Below are 24416 nucleotides of genomic sequence, written 5' to 3'. Positions count from 1 at the left end.
TCACCCCCTTTTCTGTAAAATGGGTCATGCAGAGTTGTTGGCGGGATTATCTGTAGTGCTTATAGAGTAAAATGCCAACTATAAACAGAAGTAGATGAGAATTTAGGATCTCATTTTTCCTGTTGAAAAATTAATGGTGCCCGGGCGCGGTGGCTCACGCCTGTAATCCCAGCACTTTGGGAGGCCGAGACGGGCGGATCACGAGGTCAGGAGATCGAGACTATCCTGGCTAACACGGTGAAACCCCGCCTCTACTAAAAATACAAAGAAATTAGCCGGGTGCGGTGGCGGGCGCCTGTAGTCCCAGCTACACGGGAGGCTGAGGCAGGAGAATGGCGTGAACCCGGGAGGTGGAGCTTGCAGTGAGTGGAGATCGCGCCACTGCACTCCAGCCTGGGGGACAGAGCAAGACTCCGTCTCAAAAAAAAAGAAAAAAAGAAAAATTAATTGTGAGTTGCGACTTCTGGAGACCACAGTTTGATTTCCTGCCGTCCCCCCACCCCTCCGCCGGATCATTTCAGAAAGTTTTGGATTCCAATATTGATTCGTTAACAGTAATGGACATTTACAGATGTAGAGTAGGAATACCCTCTTGTTGAGGAGCTTCAATATCTTAAGCAAGTGTTAAGTCCATCGATAACTTGCGTGGTTTCCACTATTCAGTTAGGGTAATAGGTCAATTGAAGTTTCTTTCTTTTTTTTTTTTTGAGACAGAGTCTCGCCCTGTTGCCCAGGCTGGAGTGCAGTGGTGTGATCTCATCTCAATTCAACCTCCACCTCCTGGGTTCAAGCGATTCTCGTGCCTCAGCCTCCTTGGTAGCTAGGATTACAGGCACGCGTCACCACGCCTGGCTATTTTTTGTATTTTCAGTGGAGACTAGGTTTCACCATGTTGGCCAGACTGGTCTCAAACTCCTGACCTCAACTGATCCACCCACTTCAGCCTCCTAAAGTGCTGGGATTACAGGCGTGAGCTACTGGGCCTGGCCTGAAGTTTCGTTTTAAGAAGAAATCCAGATCTAGTAGTTGAAAGTCATCAGACATAATTATTTGGCTACTTCTTTAGAAAAAAAGTTTATTTTTACTGACTGGCCTTTCTTGCTCTAAGTTGAAGTTGAATACACACTTTTTCTTATATTAAATTCTAAACATTCATTGTGCAATTTCTAGGATAGAAAACATATAAAGCAGGATCCTCAGCCTCTAAATACTTATCTACTTAAGGATATTAAATAGTAATGATATAACACCTTTAAGAAATTTTATATTTTCAATTTGTCATTTGAGACAAGAACCTTGTGAAGATTTACAGGACATATATTGTTTATCTCTACTTACGTTTCAGCATTGATCATAATAAATGTCAAGTGGTAGGGACACTCCGTGATAGAGGAATTCAGAGAAAGAAGAGAGAACTTTTACATGTACTAGATAGTGGCTAGATAGTGGTGGTGATGCCAGGCATAGGAGTGCCCTCAACTTGTATATGTTTGGGTCTGAGGGAAGCCTCTTAGGTTCTTAATTTGTAAAGCTAATTAAATATGTTCAGTTTCCCTAGTTCTTTGAATATGCTCATTGTTTTTTTCTCTTGTAGCTTCAGAATCCAAGGACCCGTTTTGTTTTTTCTCCGCACTGCTTTATGGGAGGCATTATGGCCCCCAAAGACATAATGACAAATACTCACGCTAAATCCATCCTCAATTCAATGAACTCCCTCAGGAAGAGCAATACCCTCTGTGATGTGACATTGAGAGTAGAGCAGAAAGACTTCCCTGCCCATCGGATTGTGCTGGCTGCCTGTAGTGATTACTTCTGTGCCATGTTCACTAGTGAGGTAAGTGGTAAGTTAGCCCCACAGAAATGAAACTCCCGTGGTACTCTAGTTGTCTTATTTCACTGAATAAAATAGTAGAACTTTGATATAATCGTGAATTTTTACAGTGTCATGTTTTGGCAGATTCTGGATAAGATCTACCACTTAGATGACTATGCCTTAGTTTCCTCATCTTTAAATTAGGAATAATAGTAATATGTAATAACAGTGGTTATTAAGGTTATTGTGAAGATTATTTTATGAAATAACGTACGAAGTGCTTAGAATAGTTTAATATGCAGTAAAACACACAAATGTCAGCTATTGGATTTTACTATTTCTTAAATTTGTCTTCCAATTTTTCTCCTTTTCTTGTTTTTAATTTTGTTTATTTGTTTATGTATTTATTTGTAGAGACAGGGTCTCACTGTGTTGCCTAGGCTGGTCTTGAACTCCTGGGCTCAAATAATCCTCCCACCTTGGCCTCCCGGAGTGGCCACACCTGGCATTACAGGTGTGAGCCACTGCACCCGGCCTTTTCTCCTTCTAAAGTCTAAAAATTTTTAAGTGGGTACCAGAGGGATGAGGAGGAAGGAAGGAGAGAAGAGTAGAATTCAGACCTCACCCCACTCCTCCTAACAATATGTGAAGAAAATCAGTGTAGATGTTAGGATAACTTCAAATGAAAGGAAGAAGAGTTTTTAATGAATAGCTGTGCAGGCATAGAGTGTATAACCTGAAAAAAGATGTTAACTCATAAGCACTTAACAAAGGGAATTAGGAAAAGGTTGGCTTGAGAGAATACAGGTAGTGGTCACAAAGTATTAAGAAAAACTGCTTAGTAATTGCCTGACAAAATACCTGAATTGTGGTGTAAGGCTGTTGAATATATTGTGTTAAATACTCTTAGAAAGCTGAACAGAAAAGAACATTGCAAGTCCTTGTTTTTCAAGATCCCAAGTCTGATTTTAAGAGCAGATTTAAATAAATTATCTTGATTTATTTTTTCAAAGCTCAGTTGTGGGTGCACCACTGTTTATTATATAATTTACACTTAATGTATGCCTGAAATATTTCATTATGAAAACACTTTTTTAAGTCTTTTTAAGCACAAGTATTTTTTTTTTTAGTTCTATCATCTTAGTGAAGATATTGCTGCTGGATCAGAATGGTATAATGGTGGTAACTACCTTTTATGGGTCAGGTACTGTGCTAGTAGTGATTGTTGTGCATATCTGACTCACCCTAGGGGTAGGTATTACCATCTCATTTTACAAATGAAGGAACAGGGTTTCAGATATTAAATCACTTGCCCAAAGTCCCATGGCTTTTAAGTGCTAGAGGTGGGATTTAATTATATATTTTCCGACTCTAAAGCCCAAACAGTTTTTAACTCTTGTGCCACCGTAGCCTCCGAAGTATGAATTTTATATCTTACAATCTAATTTTAAAACCGGTATAGTTAAAAATACTATGAGCCAATGCTCAGTCCCATGGCTAGTAGGGAAAACAGGAACCTGACAGGTCATTCCAGCTAATCCAGGCTAATTTTTAAATGCACTTGTGTGATATCACAAGGCAGATCCCTGTCCTATACTGTTCGCCATGAGATATACCCAAGATCATCAGAAGCATTTGGAATTTAACTGGGTAAAGAGAGTGTCACCCAGCAGCTGCTGAGCATGAAATGCACTGGAACTGCTGATTGCTAGTTATATATTGTGCATCCTGTTTTTTGTCAGCTTGAAAATAGTCTGTCTTTACTCTTTCGTTATTTGGAAATTAATTCTTTTTTTCTCATCAGTGATGATTTCTTCTTTAAAAACTGACATCAGGCAAGAAAATGCTAGATGGTTTTGTCTTTATTTATTTATTTATTTATTTATTTATTTTTTTGAGACGAGTCTCGCTCTGTCGCCCAGGCTGGAGTGCAGTGGCCGGATCTCAGCTCACTGCAAGCTCCGCTTCCCGGGCTCACGCCATTCTCCTGCCTCAGCCTCCCGAGTAGCTGGGACTACAGGCACCTGCCACCTCGCCCGGCTAGTTTTTTGTAGTTTTTAGTAGAGACAGGGTTTCACCGTGTTAGCGAGGATGGTCTTGATCTCCTGACCTTGTGATCTGCCCGTCTCGGCCTCCCAAAGTGCTGGGATTACAGGCTTGAGCCACCGCACCCGGCCCTGGTTTTGTCTTTATTTTTAAGAGTAATTATTTAAAGGAGAGAGTCCAGAGACCTGGATTCTAGGCTTAGTTCTCTCAGCAATTCTGTATAAACCCTGGGAACCATCTCACTTCACTGGGTTGATCTGTAAAATAAAGCAGTTGAACTAGATGGTTTCCTTGTTCTCTTCAGCCATGAAATGCTCCTCAAATGTCATCTGATTGAAAGATCACAAGGTTGAGGCAAGAGGACCTGGATTTTATGTCTCTCTCTCTTTTTTTTTTTTTTTTTTTTTTTGGTGAAATACTTTGATAGGAATGATATCTGTCTCTTACTATCTAAATGACTGGTTAAGTCTTGCATCTTTTTTTGATCCTTAGACCCTTTATCCCTTAAATAGTAATAATATCAGACCTAACTACCTTACCAGGTTGCTGTGAGAATCAGATGAAATAGTAGTAAATGAGAAGCATGCTGAAAAATTCTAAAGCAAAATATAAATGTAAAATGTATAATTGCTCTAAGTTCTTACATAGTGAAATTGTCTCCATATTTAAACTATTCGATGGAAATATAGTTTATTGAATGAGAAATATCTGGAATACATATACTTACATATTTCAGTATCATAATTATTGAATGCATTTAATGTGTTGGGACAGTAATTGTTTATGAATATTAGTACTGTATTAAATGTAAATAAAACCTAATATGTTTTTTCAAAATGATGTGCTAGTGACTTTTTTACTGTTAGGGACTGATTTTGTTCTTGGCTTTGGTAGATAGTGCTTTGTGGTTATTCTCTGGCTGATGGAGAAATCAAAAATAATAAAGCCATTTAGTTAATAATGGAGATGCACCAGACTTTCGTGAGTAAAATGAATTTCTAAACTAAGATTAAGATCTAGTAAAATTTTCATAAGGTATTTTCAGATAGTTTCCTGTAAAGTTGAAGATTTCTTCTCTTAGCTAAACAGTTTTCTTTTTTTTTTTTTTTTTTGAGACGGAGTCTCGCTCTGTCACCCAGGCTGGAGTGCTGTGGCTGGATCTCAGCTCACTGCAAGCTCCGCCTCCCAGGTTCACGCCATTCTCCTGCCTCAGCCTCCCGGGTAGCTGGGACTACAGGCGCCGCCACCTTGCCCGGCTAGTTTTTTGTATTTTTTAGTAGAGACAGGGTTTCACCGTGTTAGCCAGGATGGTCTCGATCTCCTGACCTCGTGATCCACCCGCCTTGGCCTCCCAAAGTGCTGGGATTACAGGCTTGAGACACCGTGCCCGGCCAGCTAAACAGTTTTCTATGATTATCTGGCCTCATCAGTACTCATGGCTTCAAGAAGATATACTACTTACAATTCAGACTAAATATTCTGGTAGCAATTAAGTTAGTCTAACTCAATATTTTGAAAAAGTTTATTTGTGTTCAGATAGTGTTACATAAGAAAGTCCCTTAGGATGATCTACATGTTATTTTTCATCATTACCAAATGTAGTCTAAGGGCTAGGCATGGCACCTCACGCCTGTAATCCCAGCATTTTGAGAGGCTGAGGTGGGCAGATCACTTGAGGTCAGGAGTTGGAGACCAGCCTAGCCAACATGGTGAAGCCCCATCTCTACTAAAAATATAAAAATTAGCCGGGCATGGTGGCACTTTCCTGTAGTCCCAGCTACTCAGGAGGCTGAGGCAGGAGAATCGCTTGAACCTGGGAGGTGGAGCTTGAAGTGAGCCGAGATTGTGCCACTTCTTTCCAGCCTGGGCAACAGAGCAAGACTGTGTCTCAAAAAAAAAAAAAAATTAACTGGATGTGGTGGTGCACTCCTGTAATCCCAGCTACTTGGGAGGCTGAGGCATGAGAATCACTTGAACCTGGGAGGAAGAGGTTGCAGGGAGCTGAGATCGCACCACTGCACTTCAGCCTGGGGAACAGAGTGAGACCCTATCTCAAGGAAGAAAAAATGTAATCTAAGGACAGATGATAGGAACTAGATAATCCTGGAGAGACTGAAGTTATAACCCACAAGGTCCTCTACAAACATGAAATTTCTTTGAAATTTTGTGTCTTATCTTAAAAATTCATGGACAGTGTTATGTTCATGGGAACTTTTGCGTTCTATTCTGTAATACATCTGTATTTTAATATGAAATTGATTTTTAAAGTTATTCACTGGCAAAATTGCTATTCCAGGAAGGTGTCACCTATTACTTACTCCTGGGGTATAGATAACTACCCACTTCTTTTGGAAAACTACAGATATTGTGCCATATTTGCTTTATTAAAATCCAACAAAATAGAGCATACTTTTGTTTTTTTATTTTCCTACTTTTTTTTTTGGAAAGAGTCTCACTCTGGTGCCCAGGCTGGAGTGCAGTGGCACGATCTTGGCTCACTGCAACCTCTGCCTCCTGGATTGAAGCACTTCTCCTGCCTCAGCCTCCTGAGTAGCTGGGACTACAGGCATGTGCCACCATGCCCGACTAAGTTTTGTATTTCTAGTGGAGATGGGGTTTCACCATGTTGGCCAGGCTGAACTTGAATTCCTGACCTCAGGTGATCTGCCTGCCTTGGCCTCTCAAAGTGCTGGGATTACAGGTGTGAGCCACCATGCCTGGCCTATAATTTTTAAAAATATATGTTCAGTTAATATTATTAACATCTCTAAGCTCTTAGGTATGAGATTCTGCCTTTTATCTTGTGGAATTATAACCATGATTCTTTTTTACCTTTCAAATTTTCAGCTTTCAGAGAAGGGGAAACCTTATGTTGACATCCAAGGTTTGACTGCCTCTACCATGGAAATTTTATTGGACTTTGTGTACACAGAAACAGTACATGTGACAGTGGAGAATGTACAAGAACTGCTTCCTGCAGCCTGTCTGCTTCAGTTGAAAGGTATAGACATTAAAACTTGCTATTGTTTATGCTGAAATAGCCCTGGAAAGATTGAAAATTAATAGTGTAAACTTAATCATGAACATTTTGGAGACAAACTATGGATGCTTATGTTTACTAGCCATGGCTTTTGTCTCATTGAGCAATAAGAGATCAGATGTCAATAGCACTATAAAGGAACTTCTCCAGATATGAGTATTTGGCACTATAAAAGAGAGCATTTGCACCTTTTCTGTTTTTAAAAAAAATGTAGGAAGGAGAAATTATGTGTTTTCTTACATACATGTATATAACACACCTATAAGGAAATATAATAAAAACTGATACTATACATAGTCTACATGGATACTCTTTATCTGGCCATTAAGTGGTAGTATTTCATTAAGATAAATGAAATTTAAATTGATGCACAAAATATTAAAGTATGTTTTCACAGGATTAGAGGTGGTTTGTTTTCCCTTACAATTCCCAGGTTTTTTAGACTTTTTGTTTTTGAGACAGAGTCTCACTCTGTCACCCAGATTAGAGCACAATGGTGCAATCACAGCTCAGTGTATCCTAATTCATTCTTGGGCTCAAGCAATTCTCCCACCTCAGCGTCCTGAGTAACTGGGACCACAGGCACATGCCACCCTACCCAGCTAATTTAAAAAAAAATTTTTTTGGCCGGGCGTGGTGGCTCGAACCTGTAATCCCAGCACTTTGGGAGGCCGAGACGGGCAGATCACGAGGTCAGGAGATCAAGACCATCCTGGCTAACCCGGTGAAACCCCGTCTCTACTAAAAAAAAAATACAAAAAACTAGCCGGGCGAGGTGGTGGGCGCCTGTAGTCCCAGCTACTCGGGAGGCTGAGGCAGGAGAATGGCGTAAACCCGGGAGGTGGAGCTTGCAGTGAGCTGAGATCCGGCCATTACACTCTAGCCTGGGTGACAGAGCAAGACTCCGTCTTAAAAAAAAAAAAAAAAAAATTTTTTTTGTGGAGACGGGTTCTCTCTGTTGCTCAGACTGGTCTCAAGTTCATGGACTCGAGTGATCCTCCCACCTTGCTTCCCAGAGTGCTGGGATTATAGGCATGAGCCACCATTCCTGGTCCTCAGTTTTTCCTTTTTAAAATTCAGTTATGTTTTTGGTTTTTATATATACATAATTGACACATTTTTAGTTTTTAATACATGATTTAAACAGTGTGAAGCGGCCGGGCGCGGTGGCTCAAGCCTGTAATCCCAGCACTTTGGGAGGCCGAGACGGGCGGATCACGAGGTCAGGAGATCGAGACCATCCTGGCTAACACGGTGAAACCCCGTCTCTACTAAAAAATAAAAAAAAAAAGTAGCCGGGCGAGGTGGCGGGCGCCTGTAGTCCCAGCTACTCGGGAGGCTGAGGCAGGAGAATGGCGTGAACCCGGGAGGCGGAGCTTGCAGTGAGCTGAGATCCAGCCACTGCACCCCAGCCTGGGCGTCAGAGCGAGACTCCGTCTCAAAAAAAAAAAAAAACAAAAAAAAACAAAAAAAACAGTGTGAAGCTTTTGCATTAGTGCATAGTCATAAAATTAAAATACCCTGAACTTTTCAATTAGATGAATATGAGATTTGTTATTATCTTCTGCTTTTCTTTCACTCTAGTCTTTTAGTAAGTTTTCATGTAGGGTAGAAAAATGGGTACATTATGCTGAATTAGTAATTAGTTTTATAGTTTGATTCCCAAGAGTTTTATAGGCATTTTTGTTGAATTGTGCCAGGTCCCTGGATGTGATTCATCTTGCAATATTCACTTTAAAGATTAAACAGAGACAGGTGTAAAGGTCTTGCTGAAAGTGGCGCAGTACATAAGCCAGAAATAGGGTTTAAGTTCCTTAAGCAAAGAATTTCTAATCTGTTTCTTAGGTGTTGAAACAAGGGTTCATCTGATAACATGTAGAGAAGATGTTGAGATACAAGAATATAGACTAGATCACACCTGTCCAACTGTTCTAAAGTGTTTGCTCCCTGTGTCCGTCCTAGGTGTGAAACAAGCCTGCTGTGAGTTCTTAGAAAGTCAGTTGGACCCTTCTAATTGCCTGGGCATTAGGGATTTTGCAGAAACCCACAATTGTGTTGACCTGATGCAAGCAGCTGAGGTTTTTAGCCAGAAGCATTTTCCTGAAGTGGTACAGCATGAAGAGTTCATTCTTCTGAGTCAAGGAGAGGTGGAAAAACTAATCAAGTGCGATGAAATTCAGGTACAGATTTGTCTTGATGTTATGGTTTCTTCAAGATTGGCCAATTACAAAACTTGCAAAGTAGGATGCAGTTACTTACCATTAGGGCTTCATAATCAAGTGTGTATTTTGGCTCAAAGATTTCATTAACCCCTCCTGTACCAAATTTATTTACATTTTTATGGAGAGGGAGTTTGCCACTTTCTTCAGTTAGATATATGATCCCAGTGGGTAAGAATCACTATTAAACAGAGTATAGAATAAGCAGAAATTGGAAGTAAAGTAGATATCTGTAGACCACTTCTCTGTTACCCATTCACTCATTTTGCAAACATTTACTAAGAATATCTACTGTGTAGCAATTACTATGCCAGGTGCTACAGATCCCCAAATGGGTAACTATAGTTCTTGCTTTCAGAAAATTCACAACCTGCTAGTAGAGACAGAGATATAGACTATATATATATATATATATGTAAAATAAAGATAATAATGCGCCTATACAAAGTAAGGACATTATGTAGAAGAAAGAAGAATAAACCTTTGCTCAGGAGTGGATCAAAAATGAAGAGACAAAAGTGTGGAAGTGAGGATCTACAGAAGCGGGAGCCAAATCATAACTGTCTTGTGAGGGCGCAGGGGATGGAAGGAAGGGACACGCAAACTGGATGTTAAAGGAATAGTAGGCCAGGCACAGTGACCTGTGCCTATAATCCCAGCACTTTGGGATGCTGAGGCAGGAGAACTTCTTGAGCCTAGGAGTTTGATACTAGCCTGGGCAACATGACAAAACCCTGTCTCTACAAAAAAATAAAATTAGCCTGGCATGGTGGTGAGCACCTGTGGTCCCAGCTACTTGGGAGACTGAAGTGGGAGGATCTCTTGAGCCCAGGAGGTTGAGGCTGCAGTGAGCCATGATCACACCACTGCACTCTAGCCTAGGCAACAGAGGGAGACCCGGTCTCTTGCAGGCGAAGAAAAAGGAATAATACTTCACCTACCAGGGGATACTACCTGTGCCAGGCAGGCATTCAGTGACGTAACCTATACAGAAGAAAAGTCAATCCTAATTCTAAATCAGAGTACCAGTAGTAGAGTTTTTAATGCATATAGGTCTGTAGTGAGGCTAAGAATTGGAGTGAGAAGTCCAATATAGTTATTAGATGTCTTTGAAGCCTGTAGTATTGATCTCCAGTGGCCCAATTCTTTAATTTTTTTTTTTTGTTTGTTTTGAGACAGTCTCACTGTGTCACCCAGGCTGGAGTGCAGTGGTGCAATTGTGGCTCACTGCAGCCTGGATGTCTGAGCTCAAGCAACTCTCCCACCTATCTTCCTGTGTAGCTGCAACTGCACATCACCACACCGGCTAATTTTTAAAAATTTTTGTTGAGATGGGGTCTCACTATGTTGCCCAGGCTGGTCTGGTCTTTTTTTTTTTTTTTTTTTTTTTTTTTTTTTTTTTTGAAACGGAGTCTCGCTCTGTGGCCCAGGCTGGAGCGCAGTGGCCGAATCTCAGCTCACTGCAAGCTCCGCCTCCCGGGTTCACGCCATTCTCCTGCCTCAGCCTCCCGAGTAGCTGGGACTACAGGCGCCCGCCACCTCGCCCGGCTAGTTTTTTGTATTTTTTAGTAGAGACGGGGTTTCACCGTGTTAGCCAGGATGGTCTCGATCTCCTGACCTCGTGATCCGCCCGTCTCGGCCTCCCAAAGTGCTGGGATTACAGGCTTGAGCCACTGCGCCCGGCCGCCCAGGCTGGTCTTAAACTGCTGGGCTCAAGCAATACTAGGCTCAGGCAATACCATTTAAAGAAAGCCTATAATATACTTCTGTAAACTAAATGATTACTCTCTCCTGATTTATTTTGTTAAAACTAGGATATTTGTGTAATAGAATAACAGGTCTTAAGTATACTTCTTCCAGGCTGGAGCGTGCAGTGATGTGGTCTCAGCTCATTGTAACCTTCACCTTCTGGGTTCAAGTGATTCTCCTCCTCGGCTTCCCAAGTAGCTGGGACTACAGGCACCTGCCGCCATGCCAGCTCATTTTTGTATTTTTAGTAGAGACGGGAGTTTCACTATTGTGGACAGGCTGCTCTGGAACTCCTTACCTCAGGTCATCCACCCACCTCGACCTCCCAAAATGCTGGGATTATAGGCGTGAACCACTGCTCCTGGCCTTAAGTATATTTCTTATCAAATTTTAGCCAAGTGGTTCTTTACACCTTTCTCTAGTGACTGTTCTGAGGGAAAAAGGATTAGAGCACATTGGTGACATTGGTTCCAACTGTAGAGGAATTATTTTCTAGCCTGACATACTGGGCTCTGTATCAGCCCAGAGAAGCTGCTGTTGCAAATGCTGTTGAGTCAAGAATTTGCTAAAATTGTAGTTCTCAGCCTCTTAGTGCAGGACGTTGTATCCTTATGCTGAAATCACAGCCACAGCCAAAAAACATATTCATCAGACTTGGAAACTGGCAATTCACTAGAATATCTTGATTTTCTTAATTTGTCCACATATTGGAAAATACAGTGAATAGAATGAGCACTACAGATTTGACATTCACTACATGTAATAGCTAATACTTACTCAGCATTTACTGTTGGTTCACTTACTAAATATTTGTTGAACACTTACTGTGTGCCCAGAACATTTCCAGGTGCTGGAGATCAAATTATGAACAAAACAAAAATCCCTGTCCACTGGAACTTCCATTCTAATGGCACCATTCTTGGTATTTTTATCTCATTTAATTCTCACATCTTCATTTTTCACAGGAGGAAAGTGAAGATTGGAGTTTAACCATCATACCACCACTAGTAAGTGGTAGAGCCAGGTTTCAAATTCGAGTAGTCTGACTCCAGAGTCTATTCTCTTAATCACTCAACTATGAGCTGGTCATGTTTTCATTTTGTTTCTAATTGTCCAAGTCAGGAAACAATCACAGAAGTCATTTCTTTTAGAACTATACAGGCTTTGGAATAAAACTGGATGGGGTCAGAGAGAACAAATAACTAACCTTATTTGGAAGCTGAAATGAAAAACAGCTTGAGAACTCTTATGTATAGTTTTTTTTTTTTAAGTGTGTGTCAAGACTGCCCTTTGCTTTTTTTCTGGAAAGAAAGCAAGTGACATATTGTTTTCTGTTCCATATACCAGCCAGAAATAGGAACCAGATGTCTGACTCCCAGTTGCTTATGCTTCCTCTTATTAAATAAAATAATAGTACTTAAAACAATGGGAAGCAGGATGTCATGTTGGTTAAAACAGCATGGGTTTTAGAGTCCAACTGGGATTTAGTCTTGGCTGTGTGGTATGTGTTACCTAACCACTAATCTTCAGTTTCCTCTTCTATAAAATGTAGATAATATTAGTACTGAGTACACGAGACTGTTCCGAGCATAAAATAAGAACGCCAGTACCTAATACACAGGAGAATTCTTTGTGAAAATCTATTGTGGAGAAAATCTATTTTTCTCTGTAGTGAGGTATTAATGTTTGGGTTTTTTCTTCCCCATTAGCTGTTTTTCTGCAATTCTAATTATTCTAAATTCTGCTCATGATTATCTGCTCATGGCTGGTCTGAGGGCAGTGGTGTTTACAACTGTTGATCACACTCAGTTACAGATTTCTTTGTTCCTGCTCCACACCTGCTGCTTCATTTGATTAGTCTTTTTTTTTTTTTTTTTTTTTTTTTGAGACGGAGTCTCGCTCTGTTGCCCAGGCTGGAGTGCAGTAGTGGAGTCTTGGCTCACTGCAAGCTCCGCCTCCCAGGTTCATACCATTCTCCTGCCTTAGCCTCTCCAAGTAGCTGGGACTACAGGTGCCCGCCACCATGCCCGGCTAATTTTTTATACTTTTAGTAGAGATGGGATTTCACCGTGGTCTTGATCTCCTGACCTCGTAATCTGCCCTCCTCGGCCTCCCAAAGTGCTGGGATTACAAGCGTGAGCCACTGCACCCGGCCTTGATTAGTCTTAAAAAAAAGAAAACTAAAAAACCTCTGCTCATGATTGAAAAACTCCAGTCTTTAAATTGATGTATCTAATTTAACCTAGAATGTGTCAGAGTCTAGCATGTATCTGCTTAAAACTATTAGCCAATCATATAAAAGTTTTAAATTAAGATCAAGGACACCTTCTGTACCCTCCCCTGCATCTTATCCAACAATTGCCTGGGTTAGTTTGACCTCCCAAGTATTTCTCCAGTGTGTCTATTTCTCTCTCACCGCTGCCACAACTATAGTCCTGTAAGCACCTTCACATTTTGCCTAATATACCAGAGCAGCATCTAACCTCTTCTAGCTCTTGGCCCTTTAAACTGTTCTACCCACAGTAGCCAGGATAATGTTTACAAAACATCAATATGATCATATCAGTAGCCTGCTTGAAACCTTCGGATGATTTCAAGTTGCACTTAGAGTCAAATCCAGTATTCTAATGCTCTCTGTATCTGGCCCTTGCTTAACTCTCCAGCTTCATATTTTACTCCTCTATCACCCTCATTCACTCTGCTACACTAGCCTTCTAGTCACTTCCTCAAGCTGCCAGTTCTTTTTTGCTGTAGGACAGAGCTGTTCAATAGAACATTCTACGAAGATGGAAGTACTCTATATCTATACTGTTTAGTTTGCTCCTGCTAGCCCCATGTTGCTATCGCACACTTGAAATGTAGCTAATGCAACTGAGAAGCTGATTTTTAATTTTAATTATGTTGAATGTAAATAGCCACACATGGGTAGTGTATTGGACAATGCATTTCTGGTGCTTTTGAGTGTGCTCTTCTCTCTGCCTGGGAGTACACTCTCTCTCTCTTTTTTTTTTTTTTTTTTTGAGACAGTCTCTCACTCTGTCGCCCAGGCTGAAGTACAGTGGTGGGACCTTGGCTCACTGCAAGCTCCGCCTCCCGGGTTCACGCCATTCTCCTGCCTCAGCCTCCCGAGTAGCTGGGACTACAGGCGCCCGCCACCACGCCTGGTTAATTTTTTGTATTTTTAGTAGAGATGGAGTTTCACTGTGTTAGCCAGGATGGTCTCGATCTCCTGACCTCGTGATCCGCCTCCCTCGGCCTCCCAAAGTGCTGGGATTACAGGCGTGAGCTACCGCGCCGGGCCCTGCCTGGGAGTACTCTTACTCCCCCTGGCTAATTGCTACTCATCCATCAGATTTCAATTTGTTGCTTCTTCAAGGAGGCCTTCCCTGCCTCACCAATCTAAACTAGAAAATCTCATGTTGTTCTGTCTCATAGCCCCAGTACCTTTCCTATGTAGTATGTAATAATAGTGAGTTTTTTCATTTTTCTGATTTAGCAGTTTGACTCCCCACTTAAGAGCAAGGATCATATCTGATTTGTTCACCATTGTGTAATCAGTTTCCAGGGCAGTGCCTGGCACTTAAGAATGGAGTTCAGTAACTCTCTCAAATGAATGCATTTTTTGAAACACTTTCTGCATTTTTAGAGTATCACAGTTTTTGGGAAAAGTTTACAGGGTGATTTTTTTTTATCTAGTCACAGTGACACTCTGAAAGGTATCTCCCAGAATATGTACTCTCTAGGGGCTTGTAGAAGGGACACAGGACCTATATCAAGTGTGTGTCTTTGGGAAGTTCTAGGTGTTATTATATACCTAGGTCCTTCCAGTAATGTAGCATAGGTTTTTTTTAGAGTGTATCTCACATTATCTAATTGGTCATATGTAAACTTAGACCTAAGTTCCCCAGATGATTAATTAATTATATCTTTTCAAATAGCATAGTGCCTAATACACAGTAGTTCCTTGAAGGCTAATTGATAATGCTTTTCCTTTTTATTTTTTTTTTAAGACATTTATTCAGCATCATGATCAGACTATTACATTTAGCAGTCAACAGCATGGCTGCAAAAAAAAAAAAAATCTGCATTAAAACAGATATTTGTTGGAACGCTTTACACTTTCCACAGAACAGAAACTAAAATAACCTGTTATACAATTAGTCACAAATACAGTCCTCGAGTTTTTTGCCCATACACATGGGTATTTGTGTAAAACATGTCTGCTTTGTAGCAGTTAGGCCCTGCCACCACTGTGCTTGGCTAAATTCACAAATCTGTTGTAACCTGTAGCTTCCCTGTCACTTCTCTGGCTCCCCTCTCCAGCTAAGCTTTATTTCCTAATTAAAATCTTCTGCCACTGCCATAGCTACTGCTGCTATTGGAACCACCATAGCCACCTTGGTTTCGTGGTTTGGCAAAGTATTAGTCTCCACCACCATAGGGGCCCAGAGCTTCGGCCTCCAAAGTTTCCTCCCTTCATGGGTCCAAAATTTGAAGACTGATTCTTGTAATTGCCAAAATCACTGTAGCTTCCACCACCTCCAAAATTGCTTCCATCATTACCAAATCCATTATAGCCATTCCCACTGCCGCCTTATCCACCACCACTACAGCTGTCATCTCAACTGAAACCACCTCCACGACCACCAGCAAAGTTTCCAGAACCACTTCGACTTCTTTGGCTGGATGAAGCACTAGCCATCTCTTGCTTTGACAGGGCTCTCCTAACTTCACAGTTGTGACCATTCATAGGATGTTATTTCTGAATGACAGTCTTATTCACGGAGTCATGGTCATCAAAGGTTACAAAGGCAAAGCCCCTTTTCTTGCCACTGCCTCAGTCAGTCATGATTTCAATCACTTCAATTTTTCCAAACTGTTAAAAAATTTCTTAGGTGATGTTCTTCAGTGTCTTCTTTAATGCTGCCAACAAATACCTTTTTCACAGTTAAGTGGGCACCTGGTCTTTTGAGAATCTTCTTTTGAGATAGCTCTCTTTGGTTCCGCAACTCTTCCATCCACCTTGTGAGGCCTTGCATTCATGGCTGCATCCACCTTCTCCACAGTGACGTATGTGACAAACCCACAGCCCCTGAGCACTTGGTGTTTGGATCTCTCATTACCACACAGTCCATGAGCATTCCCCATTGCTCAAAATGACTCCTCAGGCTCTCATTGGTTATTTCAAAGCTCAGCCCTCCAATGAAGAGCTTCCTCAGCTGTTCGGGCTCTTTAGGAGACTCTGACTTAGACCTGAGGGCAGGGAGAAGACAGACTTTAAAGATGCTTCTTTGGCAGCATCCACGGGCAGAAAGGTGATAATGCTTTTGAAAACAGCAACTAATGATGTTAGAGAAGCTCCTGCTTCAGAGGCTTGGATGAACAATTTGAGGGGTGAGCCTGGAGATCATTAGATAACAATTATGACTAAAAATTATTTCAAGAGCTGATTTTCAATAAGGCAACAGATTCCCCCACCTACCTTCCCTAAAGTTAGAGAGATGACCAGAAGCAATTCAGGAATGGGAAAAATTCTGAAACGAAGGCCAATATGTGACTGGTGATTTTTTACGTACTATTATTCATATATGTGTGTGTGTGTGTGTGTGTGTGTGTGTGTATATATATATATAAAACCCAAATTGACTATAATTCTTTTCCTGGTCTGTTAGCTGTGTCTGCAAAAAATGTTGTTTTCCCAAGAGCCTAGCTATTTCTGGAAGATGGGAAATAATGGTGATGGGCAATGGGAAAGCAGGAAGGAGAAAGTGAACGTGGTTACTTTTTGAGATGGTGAGCTAATTGGAAAAGTAGGATCCACTGTGTGTAATTACACATTTACAGGTGGATTCTGAAGAGCCAGTCTTTGAGGCTGTCATCAACTGGGTGAAGCATGCCAAGAAAGAGCGGGAAGAATCGTTGCCTAACCTGCTACAGTATGTGCGTATGCCCCTGCTAACCCCCAGGTATATCACGGATGTAATAGATGCTGAGGTAAGTAGTGCAACACTCTCAGGATCCAAAACCTTGACAAACTCTTACCTTAGTGTTATGTATTCAAAATTGATTCTTTTAACGTAGGCACAGAGTCTCCTCGTTTGCCTCTCTAGGAATGCCAGTGAGAGTGGTGCTGGGTAGTTCCCAAGCATATTTCTAAGAAAAGTGAATTTCTTAGCAGACTCTTGACACAAATGAAAATCTGTGGTTCAATTTTGTGTTTTGCTGTATTTTTTTTACATGCCCCTAAGTGTTTTATATAAACACCTGACAATAAACTTTGTCCCCTTCTCCATTAAACATAAATTGTTCCAAATTGCGCTTATGCCACACTTAGCAAGTCTCTTCATTTTTGACTTCTGGTGAAGCCAGCATGAAAGGAGTTTGATGTGTTGTAGTGTCAACTTCAGTCATATCATGTTGAGTTTATTTATAAAAGTGTTTCTCCAACTTAAGCTCTCTGTGATACTTTTTCATAATTTTTACCATATATGCCACCTATGTTGCCTGGACCATACTTCGAGGGAGCACTGATTTATAACATGTAGGTAAGCCAGCAAGAGAGTTCCTCTTGCTGGCCCAGCCCTAGATCTCTTAGTTAGCTACAAACAGTTCTTCAGTTGTTCACATTAGAAAAGTTGCAGGATAGTTAGTGTCACATCTGAAACTCTTTTTCTCCTATTTGTGATTTCTGTCTTTCTTACAACCAATTCACATATCCCTTGTGTCAGTTCTTTACATTGTGGTTAGGAGCACAGACTCTGGAACCACACTCGGGCCTGAAATCCCAAATTCACCACTTATTCTGTGAACTTTTAGCAGATGTCTTAATATATTTGTGCCTCAGCTTTCTTATCTGTAAAACAGAGATGATGATAGTACCTTCCTCATAGGTTATTGTTAGCATTGAGTAAGTTACTATGTGAAAGCTTTTAAAACCATGTCTTTCTACATAAGTGTTTACTACTATTTATTGTTTGTTTTCCTTTCCAGTTCAACTGAGAACTTCTTGGGTCAGGTTAATAGAGGTGCTTTTTAATTACAGCTGTGTCCTTTAGGGTCCCAACAGGAAACAGATGCTATACTCTAAAACAGGACAATTTTAGAAGAGTTTTTTAAAATAAAGAAGCTGTTTACAAAGGTGCAAGTTCAGAGAAACAACAAAAGACAGTGAAATAACCTGGATCTAGGACACAAGCTATTAACAACCCCTAAGCCTGAAGGGACAAGGTTGAGGAGTGGTTACTAGAACCTTAAAGGAAAGAGAATCACGGAGAGTCACTTCCTTGAGAGAAACCTTGACCTTTGGTTGGGCTGATCCCAACCAGAAGCTAGAAGGCATAGGAAGCCCTATTGACACAGTTCATATAGGCCAGTCTTCTGAGCCAGAGAGCAGAGTGGAAAAGGGTACAGAGCAAGTTGGGAGGCAAATGAAAGATGTCTAGTACAGAGCTATCAGAAACAGACATGGTAATTACTACAAGACTGTGGGGGAGATATTTCAGACAAAATATGATTCTTCCTGTCACCCAGAAAATATCAGAATCTTTTTGGTTTCCCCCTTAAAATTCTTATTAGTTATTATGTACTTACGTTTGCATAATCCCTGAAAGGGCGTACAAACTATGTAAAAATAGTTAAATGTAAGCGCTAAGATAGATGGGAAATACTTCTCAACATACATGTTTAGATCATTTGATTTTTGATTCATCTCATATGTTATCTATTTTTCAAGTAAATTTTAAAAATCATTCTGGAAACTCAGAGTATAGTTACTACCAGCAGTACTCCTGGAATCACAGGGCTTTGGAAACTGGTTTTCTATAGTCAGAAGTTAATTATTTGCATGTGCCATTTGTACTCTTATAGTATTATAGGTATCCCCTGTGCCTCACTCTACTGTCTGCTGTGTTTCAGCCTTTCATCCGCTGTAGTTTACAATGCAGGGATCTGGTTGATGAAGCAAAGAAGTTTCATCTGAGGCCTGAACTTCGGAGTCAGATGCAGGGACCCAGGACAAGGGCTCGCCTAGGTAAGCTGATACCTTGGCAGAACGAGGGGATGCTTTTCAGCTACTTCTTGCAGGTGACAACGTAGTTGAAAATAACACTCTATAAGAAGTACAGAGACCTTGTTTCAGATCTTTTCTTCTGTCATCTCAGACAAGTCACTTTACCACTCTAAGCTTTCTTTCCTAAAATCAAGGATATCTTCTTTATCTACTTCACATAACTATTTGGAAATTAAATGAGATAAAATCTAAAAGCACTTTATACATTGTCAAGCATTACATAACATGTTACAATTTTTTGACAATATTATTTAGATTCTGTGAATCAGATCATTTTAGTGCCACGTAGTGCTTCCACCTAGCTCTTCACTTCCCCTTATGTGGTTTTTCCATTCTGGAATGAAGAGAGGAAGAAAAGGGGCCCAGTATGGTAGAAAGTACATGGGTTTTGGCAGTGACTGTCAGTGCAGGTACCAGTTACCTCGTACTAGGTGATTAACGTGGGCAGGAACCTTAACCTCTGTGTGCTTCAGTTGCCTCATCTGTAAATGGAATCATCATAGCACCTGCCTGTAACATTGTTATGAAAAGTAAATAAAGTTACTTATGTAAAGCCTTAATACAGTTCTTGGCACATAATAACTATGTGTATTAGCTATTATCTTAGCAAACAGACCTACGTTCACATCCAAGCCCCAGCAGTGACTGGTTGGGCAAGATATCAATTTATCTGAGCCTATGCATCTACCACTAAGGTGAGAGTTAGTGCCTTATCTTGAGCTGTTGGGAGGATTAAATGAGATCATGTATATAAGATACCTAACACTATAGCTGGCACACACTAAGTACTCAGATATTTACCATACTTTCCATTTCCTATTCTCTCTGCTTCACTGTACCAAGAGCCTAGGTGTATAATGTATAAAAGCATTTTACAAGTTATGAATTACTCTATATGTATGGGGTGGTATTTTGTTTTATTGTTTCCTTTTATCTGACTGAGGACTCATCATGCATGCTAAGGTGTTAGTTGATAATTAAGCAGCTCACTGATGGATTTAGGTAGAGTGGTGATTTATCCCCTATATTTTATTTTTTCTAATAGAAATGGGGTCTCACTATGTTGCCCAGGGTGGAGTGCAGTGGCATGATCTCGGTTCACTGCAGCCTTAGCCTCCTGGACTCAAGCAGTCTTCCTACCTCAGCCTCCCAAGTAGCTGGGACCACAGGCACGGGCCACTATGCCTGGCTAATTTTTGTATTTTTCTGTAGAGACAGAGCCTTCCTTTGTTGCCCAGGCTGGGTCTTGAACTCCTGGACTCAAACAGTTCACCTGCCTTGGCCTCCCAAAGTGCTGGGATTACAGGTGTCCCATATATATATATATATATATATTTTTTTTTTTTTTTTTTTTTTTTTTTTGAGACAGTCTTGCTCTGCCACCCAGGCTGGAGTGCAGTGGAGCAATCTTGGCTCACTACAACCTCTCCCAGGTTCAAGCAATGCTTGTGCCTCAGCCTCCCGAGTAGGTGGGACAACAGGCGACTGCCACCATCCCCAGCTAATTTTTGTATTTTTAGTAGAAACAGGGTTTCTGCATGTTAGTCTCAAACTCCTGGCTGCAACCGATCCACCCACCTCGGCCTCCTAAAGTGCTGGGATTACAGGCATGAGCCACCATGCGTGGCTAGCTCCCCTATATTTTTTAATGGCATAAGTACTGTATGTTCAATGTAGAACTTTAGAAATACAGAGAACCAAAAAATAAATAAAAATCATCCATAATCTTACCACTCAAAGATACTGTATTTTAAAAAGAGAACTTTTAGAAAGGGCATTGTTGATGGTATTTTCTATTACTGCAAGGTGACAAAATGTGATCTGTGTTTCGTATGCTTCATACAAAGATACATACCAACACAAGATAGACTGAAGGACTGAATGTTGAAAAACTATGAAAATATTAGAAGAATGGGCTGGGCGCGGTGGCTCAAGCCTGTAATCCCAGCACTTTGGGAGGCCGAGACGGGCGACTCACAAGGTCAGGAGATCGAGACCATCCTGGCTAACACGGTGAAACACCGTCTTTACTAAAGAATACAAAAAACTAGCTGGGCGAGGTGGCGGGCGCCTGTAGTCCCAGCTACTCGGGAGGCTGAGGCAGGAGAATGGCGTAAACCCGGGAGGTGGAGCTTGCAGTGAGCTGAGATCCGGCCATTGCACTCCAGCCCGGGCGACAGAGCGAGATTCCGTCTCAAAAAAAAAAAAAAAAAAAAAAGAAAAGAAAATATTAGAAGAAATTGTAGGAAAATATTTGTATACCTTCTGGATGGAAGTCTTTTTTTCTTTTTTGTAAAATATATGTAATAGGCCAGGCACTGTGTCTCACACCTGTAATCTTAGCACTTTGGGAGGCCAAGGTGGGGAGATCACTTGAGGTCGGTAGTTCGAGACCAGCCTGGCCAACATGGCACAACCCCATCTGGACTAAAAATACAAAAATTAGCAGAGTATGGTGGCGCACACCTGTAATCCCAGCTACTTCGGAGGCTGAGGCAGGAGACTCACTTGAACCTGGGAGGCAGAGGTTGCAGTGAGCCGAGATTGTGCCATTGCACTCCATCTCAAAATAAATAAATTAAATAAATAAAGTATATTTAGCATAAAATTTAGCATCTTAACAATTTTTACATGTACAGTTGAATCATGTTAAATATACTTATGTTGTTACACAATCTCTATAACTCTTTTCATCTTAACAAGACTAAAACACTGTACCCATTAAACAATAACTCCCAATTCTCCCTTTCCTCCCAGGGTAGGAACTTTTTTTTTTTTTTTTTTAAGATGGTGTTTTGCTCTTGTTATGCAGGCTGGAGTGCAGTGGCATAATCTTCGCTCACTGCAACCTCTGCCTCCTAGGTTCAAGTGATTCTCCTGCCTCAGCCTCCCAAGTGCCACCATGCTTGGCTAATTTTTTTTTTTTTTTTTTTTTTTTTTTTTTTTTTTGAGATGGAGTCTTACTGTGTCGCCCAGGCTGGAGTGCAGTGGCACTATCTCGGCTCACTGCAAGCTCCGCCTTCTGGGTTCACACCATTCTCCTGCCTCAGCCTCCCGAGTAGCTAGGACTACATGAGCCTGCCACCATGGCCATCTAATTTTTTGTGTTTTTAGTAGAGATGGGGTTTCACCCTGTTAGCCAGGATGGTGTCAATCCCCTGACCTCGTGATCCGCCCACCTCAGCCTCCCAAATTGCTGGGATTACAGGCATGAGCCACTGCACCTGGCCTACTTTTGTTTTTTAAAAAATAATTACTATTTTTAAAAATCAGGTTGGGTGGCCGGGCACGGTAGCTCACGCCTGTAATCCCAGCACTTTGGGAGGCCGAGGCGGGTGGATCATGAGGTCAGGAGATCGAGACCATCCTGCCTAACACGGTAAAACCCCGTCTCTACTAAAAATACAAAAAAAAAAATTAGCCGGGCGTGGTGGTGGGCGCCTGTAGTCCAAGCTACTCGGGAGGCTGAGACAGGAGAATGGCCTGAACCCAGGAGACAGAGCCTGCAGTGAGCCAAGATCACGCCACTGCACTCCTGCCTGGGCGACAGAGCAAGACTCTGTCTCAAAAAAAAAAAAAAAAAAATCGGGTTGAGTATCCCTAATCTGAAATTCAGAATGCTCCAAAATCTAAAAGTTTGAGTGCCAACGTAATGCTCAAAGAAAATGCTCATTGAAGCATTTTGAATTTGGGGTTTCTGAATTAGGGATGTGCAAATAGTTATGCGAATAGATAATGCAGATATTACAAAAATCCAAAAATGTCTGAAATCTGAAGCACTTCTTGTCCTAAGCATTTCAGATACGGGTTACTCAACCTATACCAGGAGAGCCAGTGACGTAGTGGAAAGAACCTGGCACTAGGAGATAAGACATTTTGCTTACTTTTGTTTTTACTCCCATGTCCATCACTCACTCTAGTAACTTGCTGTTTGGACAAGTCCTTTAACTTCTCTGGGTTACTAGTTCTTTATATCAAGAGAGTTAACATTCAATCACTAAGGTACTTTCCAACATAGAAAAATGTTTCCTTTTTGCATGATAGTACTCATTATTTGCTTATTAAATTGAACTAAAAGCTAATGAAAGTTTTTGTGAATCAGTAAACCCAGAAGATTCTTTGAAGGTACATTTCCTGCGTATATCTGAACAGGCAGCAAAAGGGGCTTCTGCTTGGTTAGAGAACTTGCTTATTCCCCTGACCTTAAAGGATTAGACTGTGAATCTACTATCTTCATAGTCTTGAGGTTATTTTTCAGAAGTTCTAGAAGGGAAATGCTGAAGCACTTTCCAATTAGATGCTTAGTATCGCTTTGTCAGTGCCTTAGAAAGTAGATTGTTCTTACCATCATGTCCTCTACCCATCTCTATCATATTGGCTGCTAAACCTAGCTACCAGAATAATGACTCTTCTGCATACAGCAGAAGGAAATTAAATTGACAGCCAAGTTAAAATAGTTTGCCAAATAAGGGATTTTTAGTTATTAACCTTACCCATTACGGTCTCAAAGAAGATATAATGGAAATTGCTTTTCTAATTTGTGGCTGTCTCCTTTTTTGAACTAAAGATCAATGCAAATAGAAATGTGAGTCTCTGAACCCTGTTATTTAGCAGTCCTGCATCTGGCCTATTCCTCTAACAGCGTATCACAGCACCTATTCCTCTAAAACATATCACAGCATATACACACTCCCCTTCCACTCCTAAAAGTAATGATGCCACTGCCAGGTTCTTCAGTTTTAGAAATGTGCTTTTTCACCCTGTTCTTGTCAGATGTCCTAGACAAGCTTTTCTCATTAAAAAGATAAAAATCTCACTTAACAAGTACTCTATCATTGGCAGAGAACAAACAGGCTTCTTTCTGGTTGACTCTTTATTAACTTATTTTTACACGAGTCAGATTGTTTAAGTATTGGTCTCCAACTAGGGTTAAAACATTAAAACCTTAGGAGTTCTTCTGGAGGAGAAAGACTTTCTAGGCACAATATAGTGGAAGAAATGACAAAGAATAAAAACATATTTGAATAAATAAAAAAATATACAAAATTATGATAAATTAGGAACATAGGTTTGGAACAACCCTTTAAAGGGTTAAAGGGTTGGCCGGCGGGGTGGCTCAAGCCTTTAATCCCAGCACTTTGGGAGGCTGAGGCGGGCAGATCACCAGAGGTCGGGAGTTCGAGACCAGCCTTACCAAATGGAGAAATCCCATCTCTACTAAAACTACAAAATTAGCTGGGCGTGGTGGCACATGCCTGTAATCCCAGCTACTCAGGAGAATCACTTGAACCCGGGAGGTGGAGATTGCAGTGAACCAAGATCACGTCATTGCACTCCAGCCTGGACAACAAGAACAAAACTCTTATCTCATAAATAGATAGATAGATAAATAAATAAAGGGTTAAAGGGTTAAAACCATTTGTGTGCAAAGAGCTCATAAGAATGCATGAGACAGGGCCAAGAGCAGTGGCTCATACCTGT

General features: G+C 41.0%; 1 protein-coding gene across 1 annotated transcript in view; it reads left to right on the top strand.

The window, feature by feature from the left end:
- KLHL12 (kelch like family member 12) overlaps positions 1-24416 on the top strand; it is a 38946-nt gene that overhangs the window by 782 nt on the left and 13748 nt on the right. Inside the window, exons 2-6 of the mRNA XM_010378828.2 lie at positions 1595-1834; positions 6707-6860; positions 8862-9079; positions 16712-16861; positions 18782-18896. Coding sequence (XP_010377130.1) covers positions 1640-1834; positions 6707-6860; positions 8862-9079; positions 16712-16861; positions 18782-18896 — 832 coding nt within the window. The 5' untranslated portion in view covers positions 1595-1639. The remainder of the gene's footprint in view (positions 1-1594; positions 1835-6706; positions 6861-8861; positions 9080-16711; positions 16862-18781; positions 18897-24416) is intronic.

Source organism: Rhinopithecus roxellana, chromosome 1 (genome assembly GCF_007565055.1).
Source record: "Rhinopithecus roxellana isolate Shanxi Qingling chromosome 1, ASM756505v1, whole genome shotgun sequence".
Taxonomy (NCBI): Eukaryota; Metazoa; Chordata; class Mammalia; order Primates; family Cercopithecidae; genus Rhinopithecus; species Rhinopithecus roxellana.
Note: the sequence above shows the minus strand (reverse complement) of the source record. Positions and strands in the feature narration are given on the sequence as shown.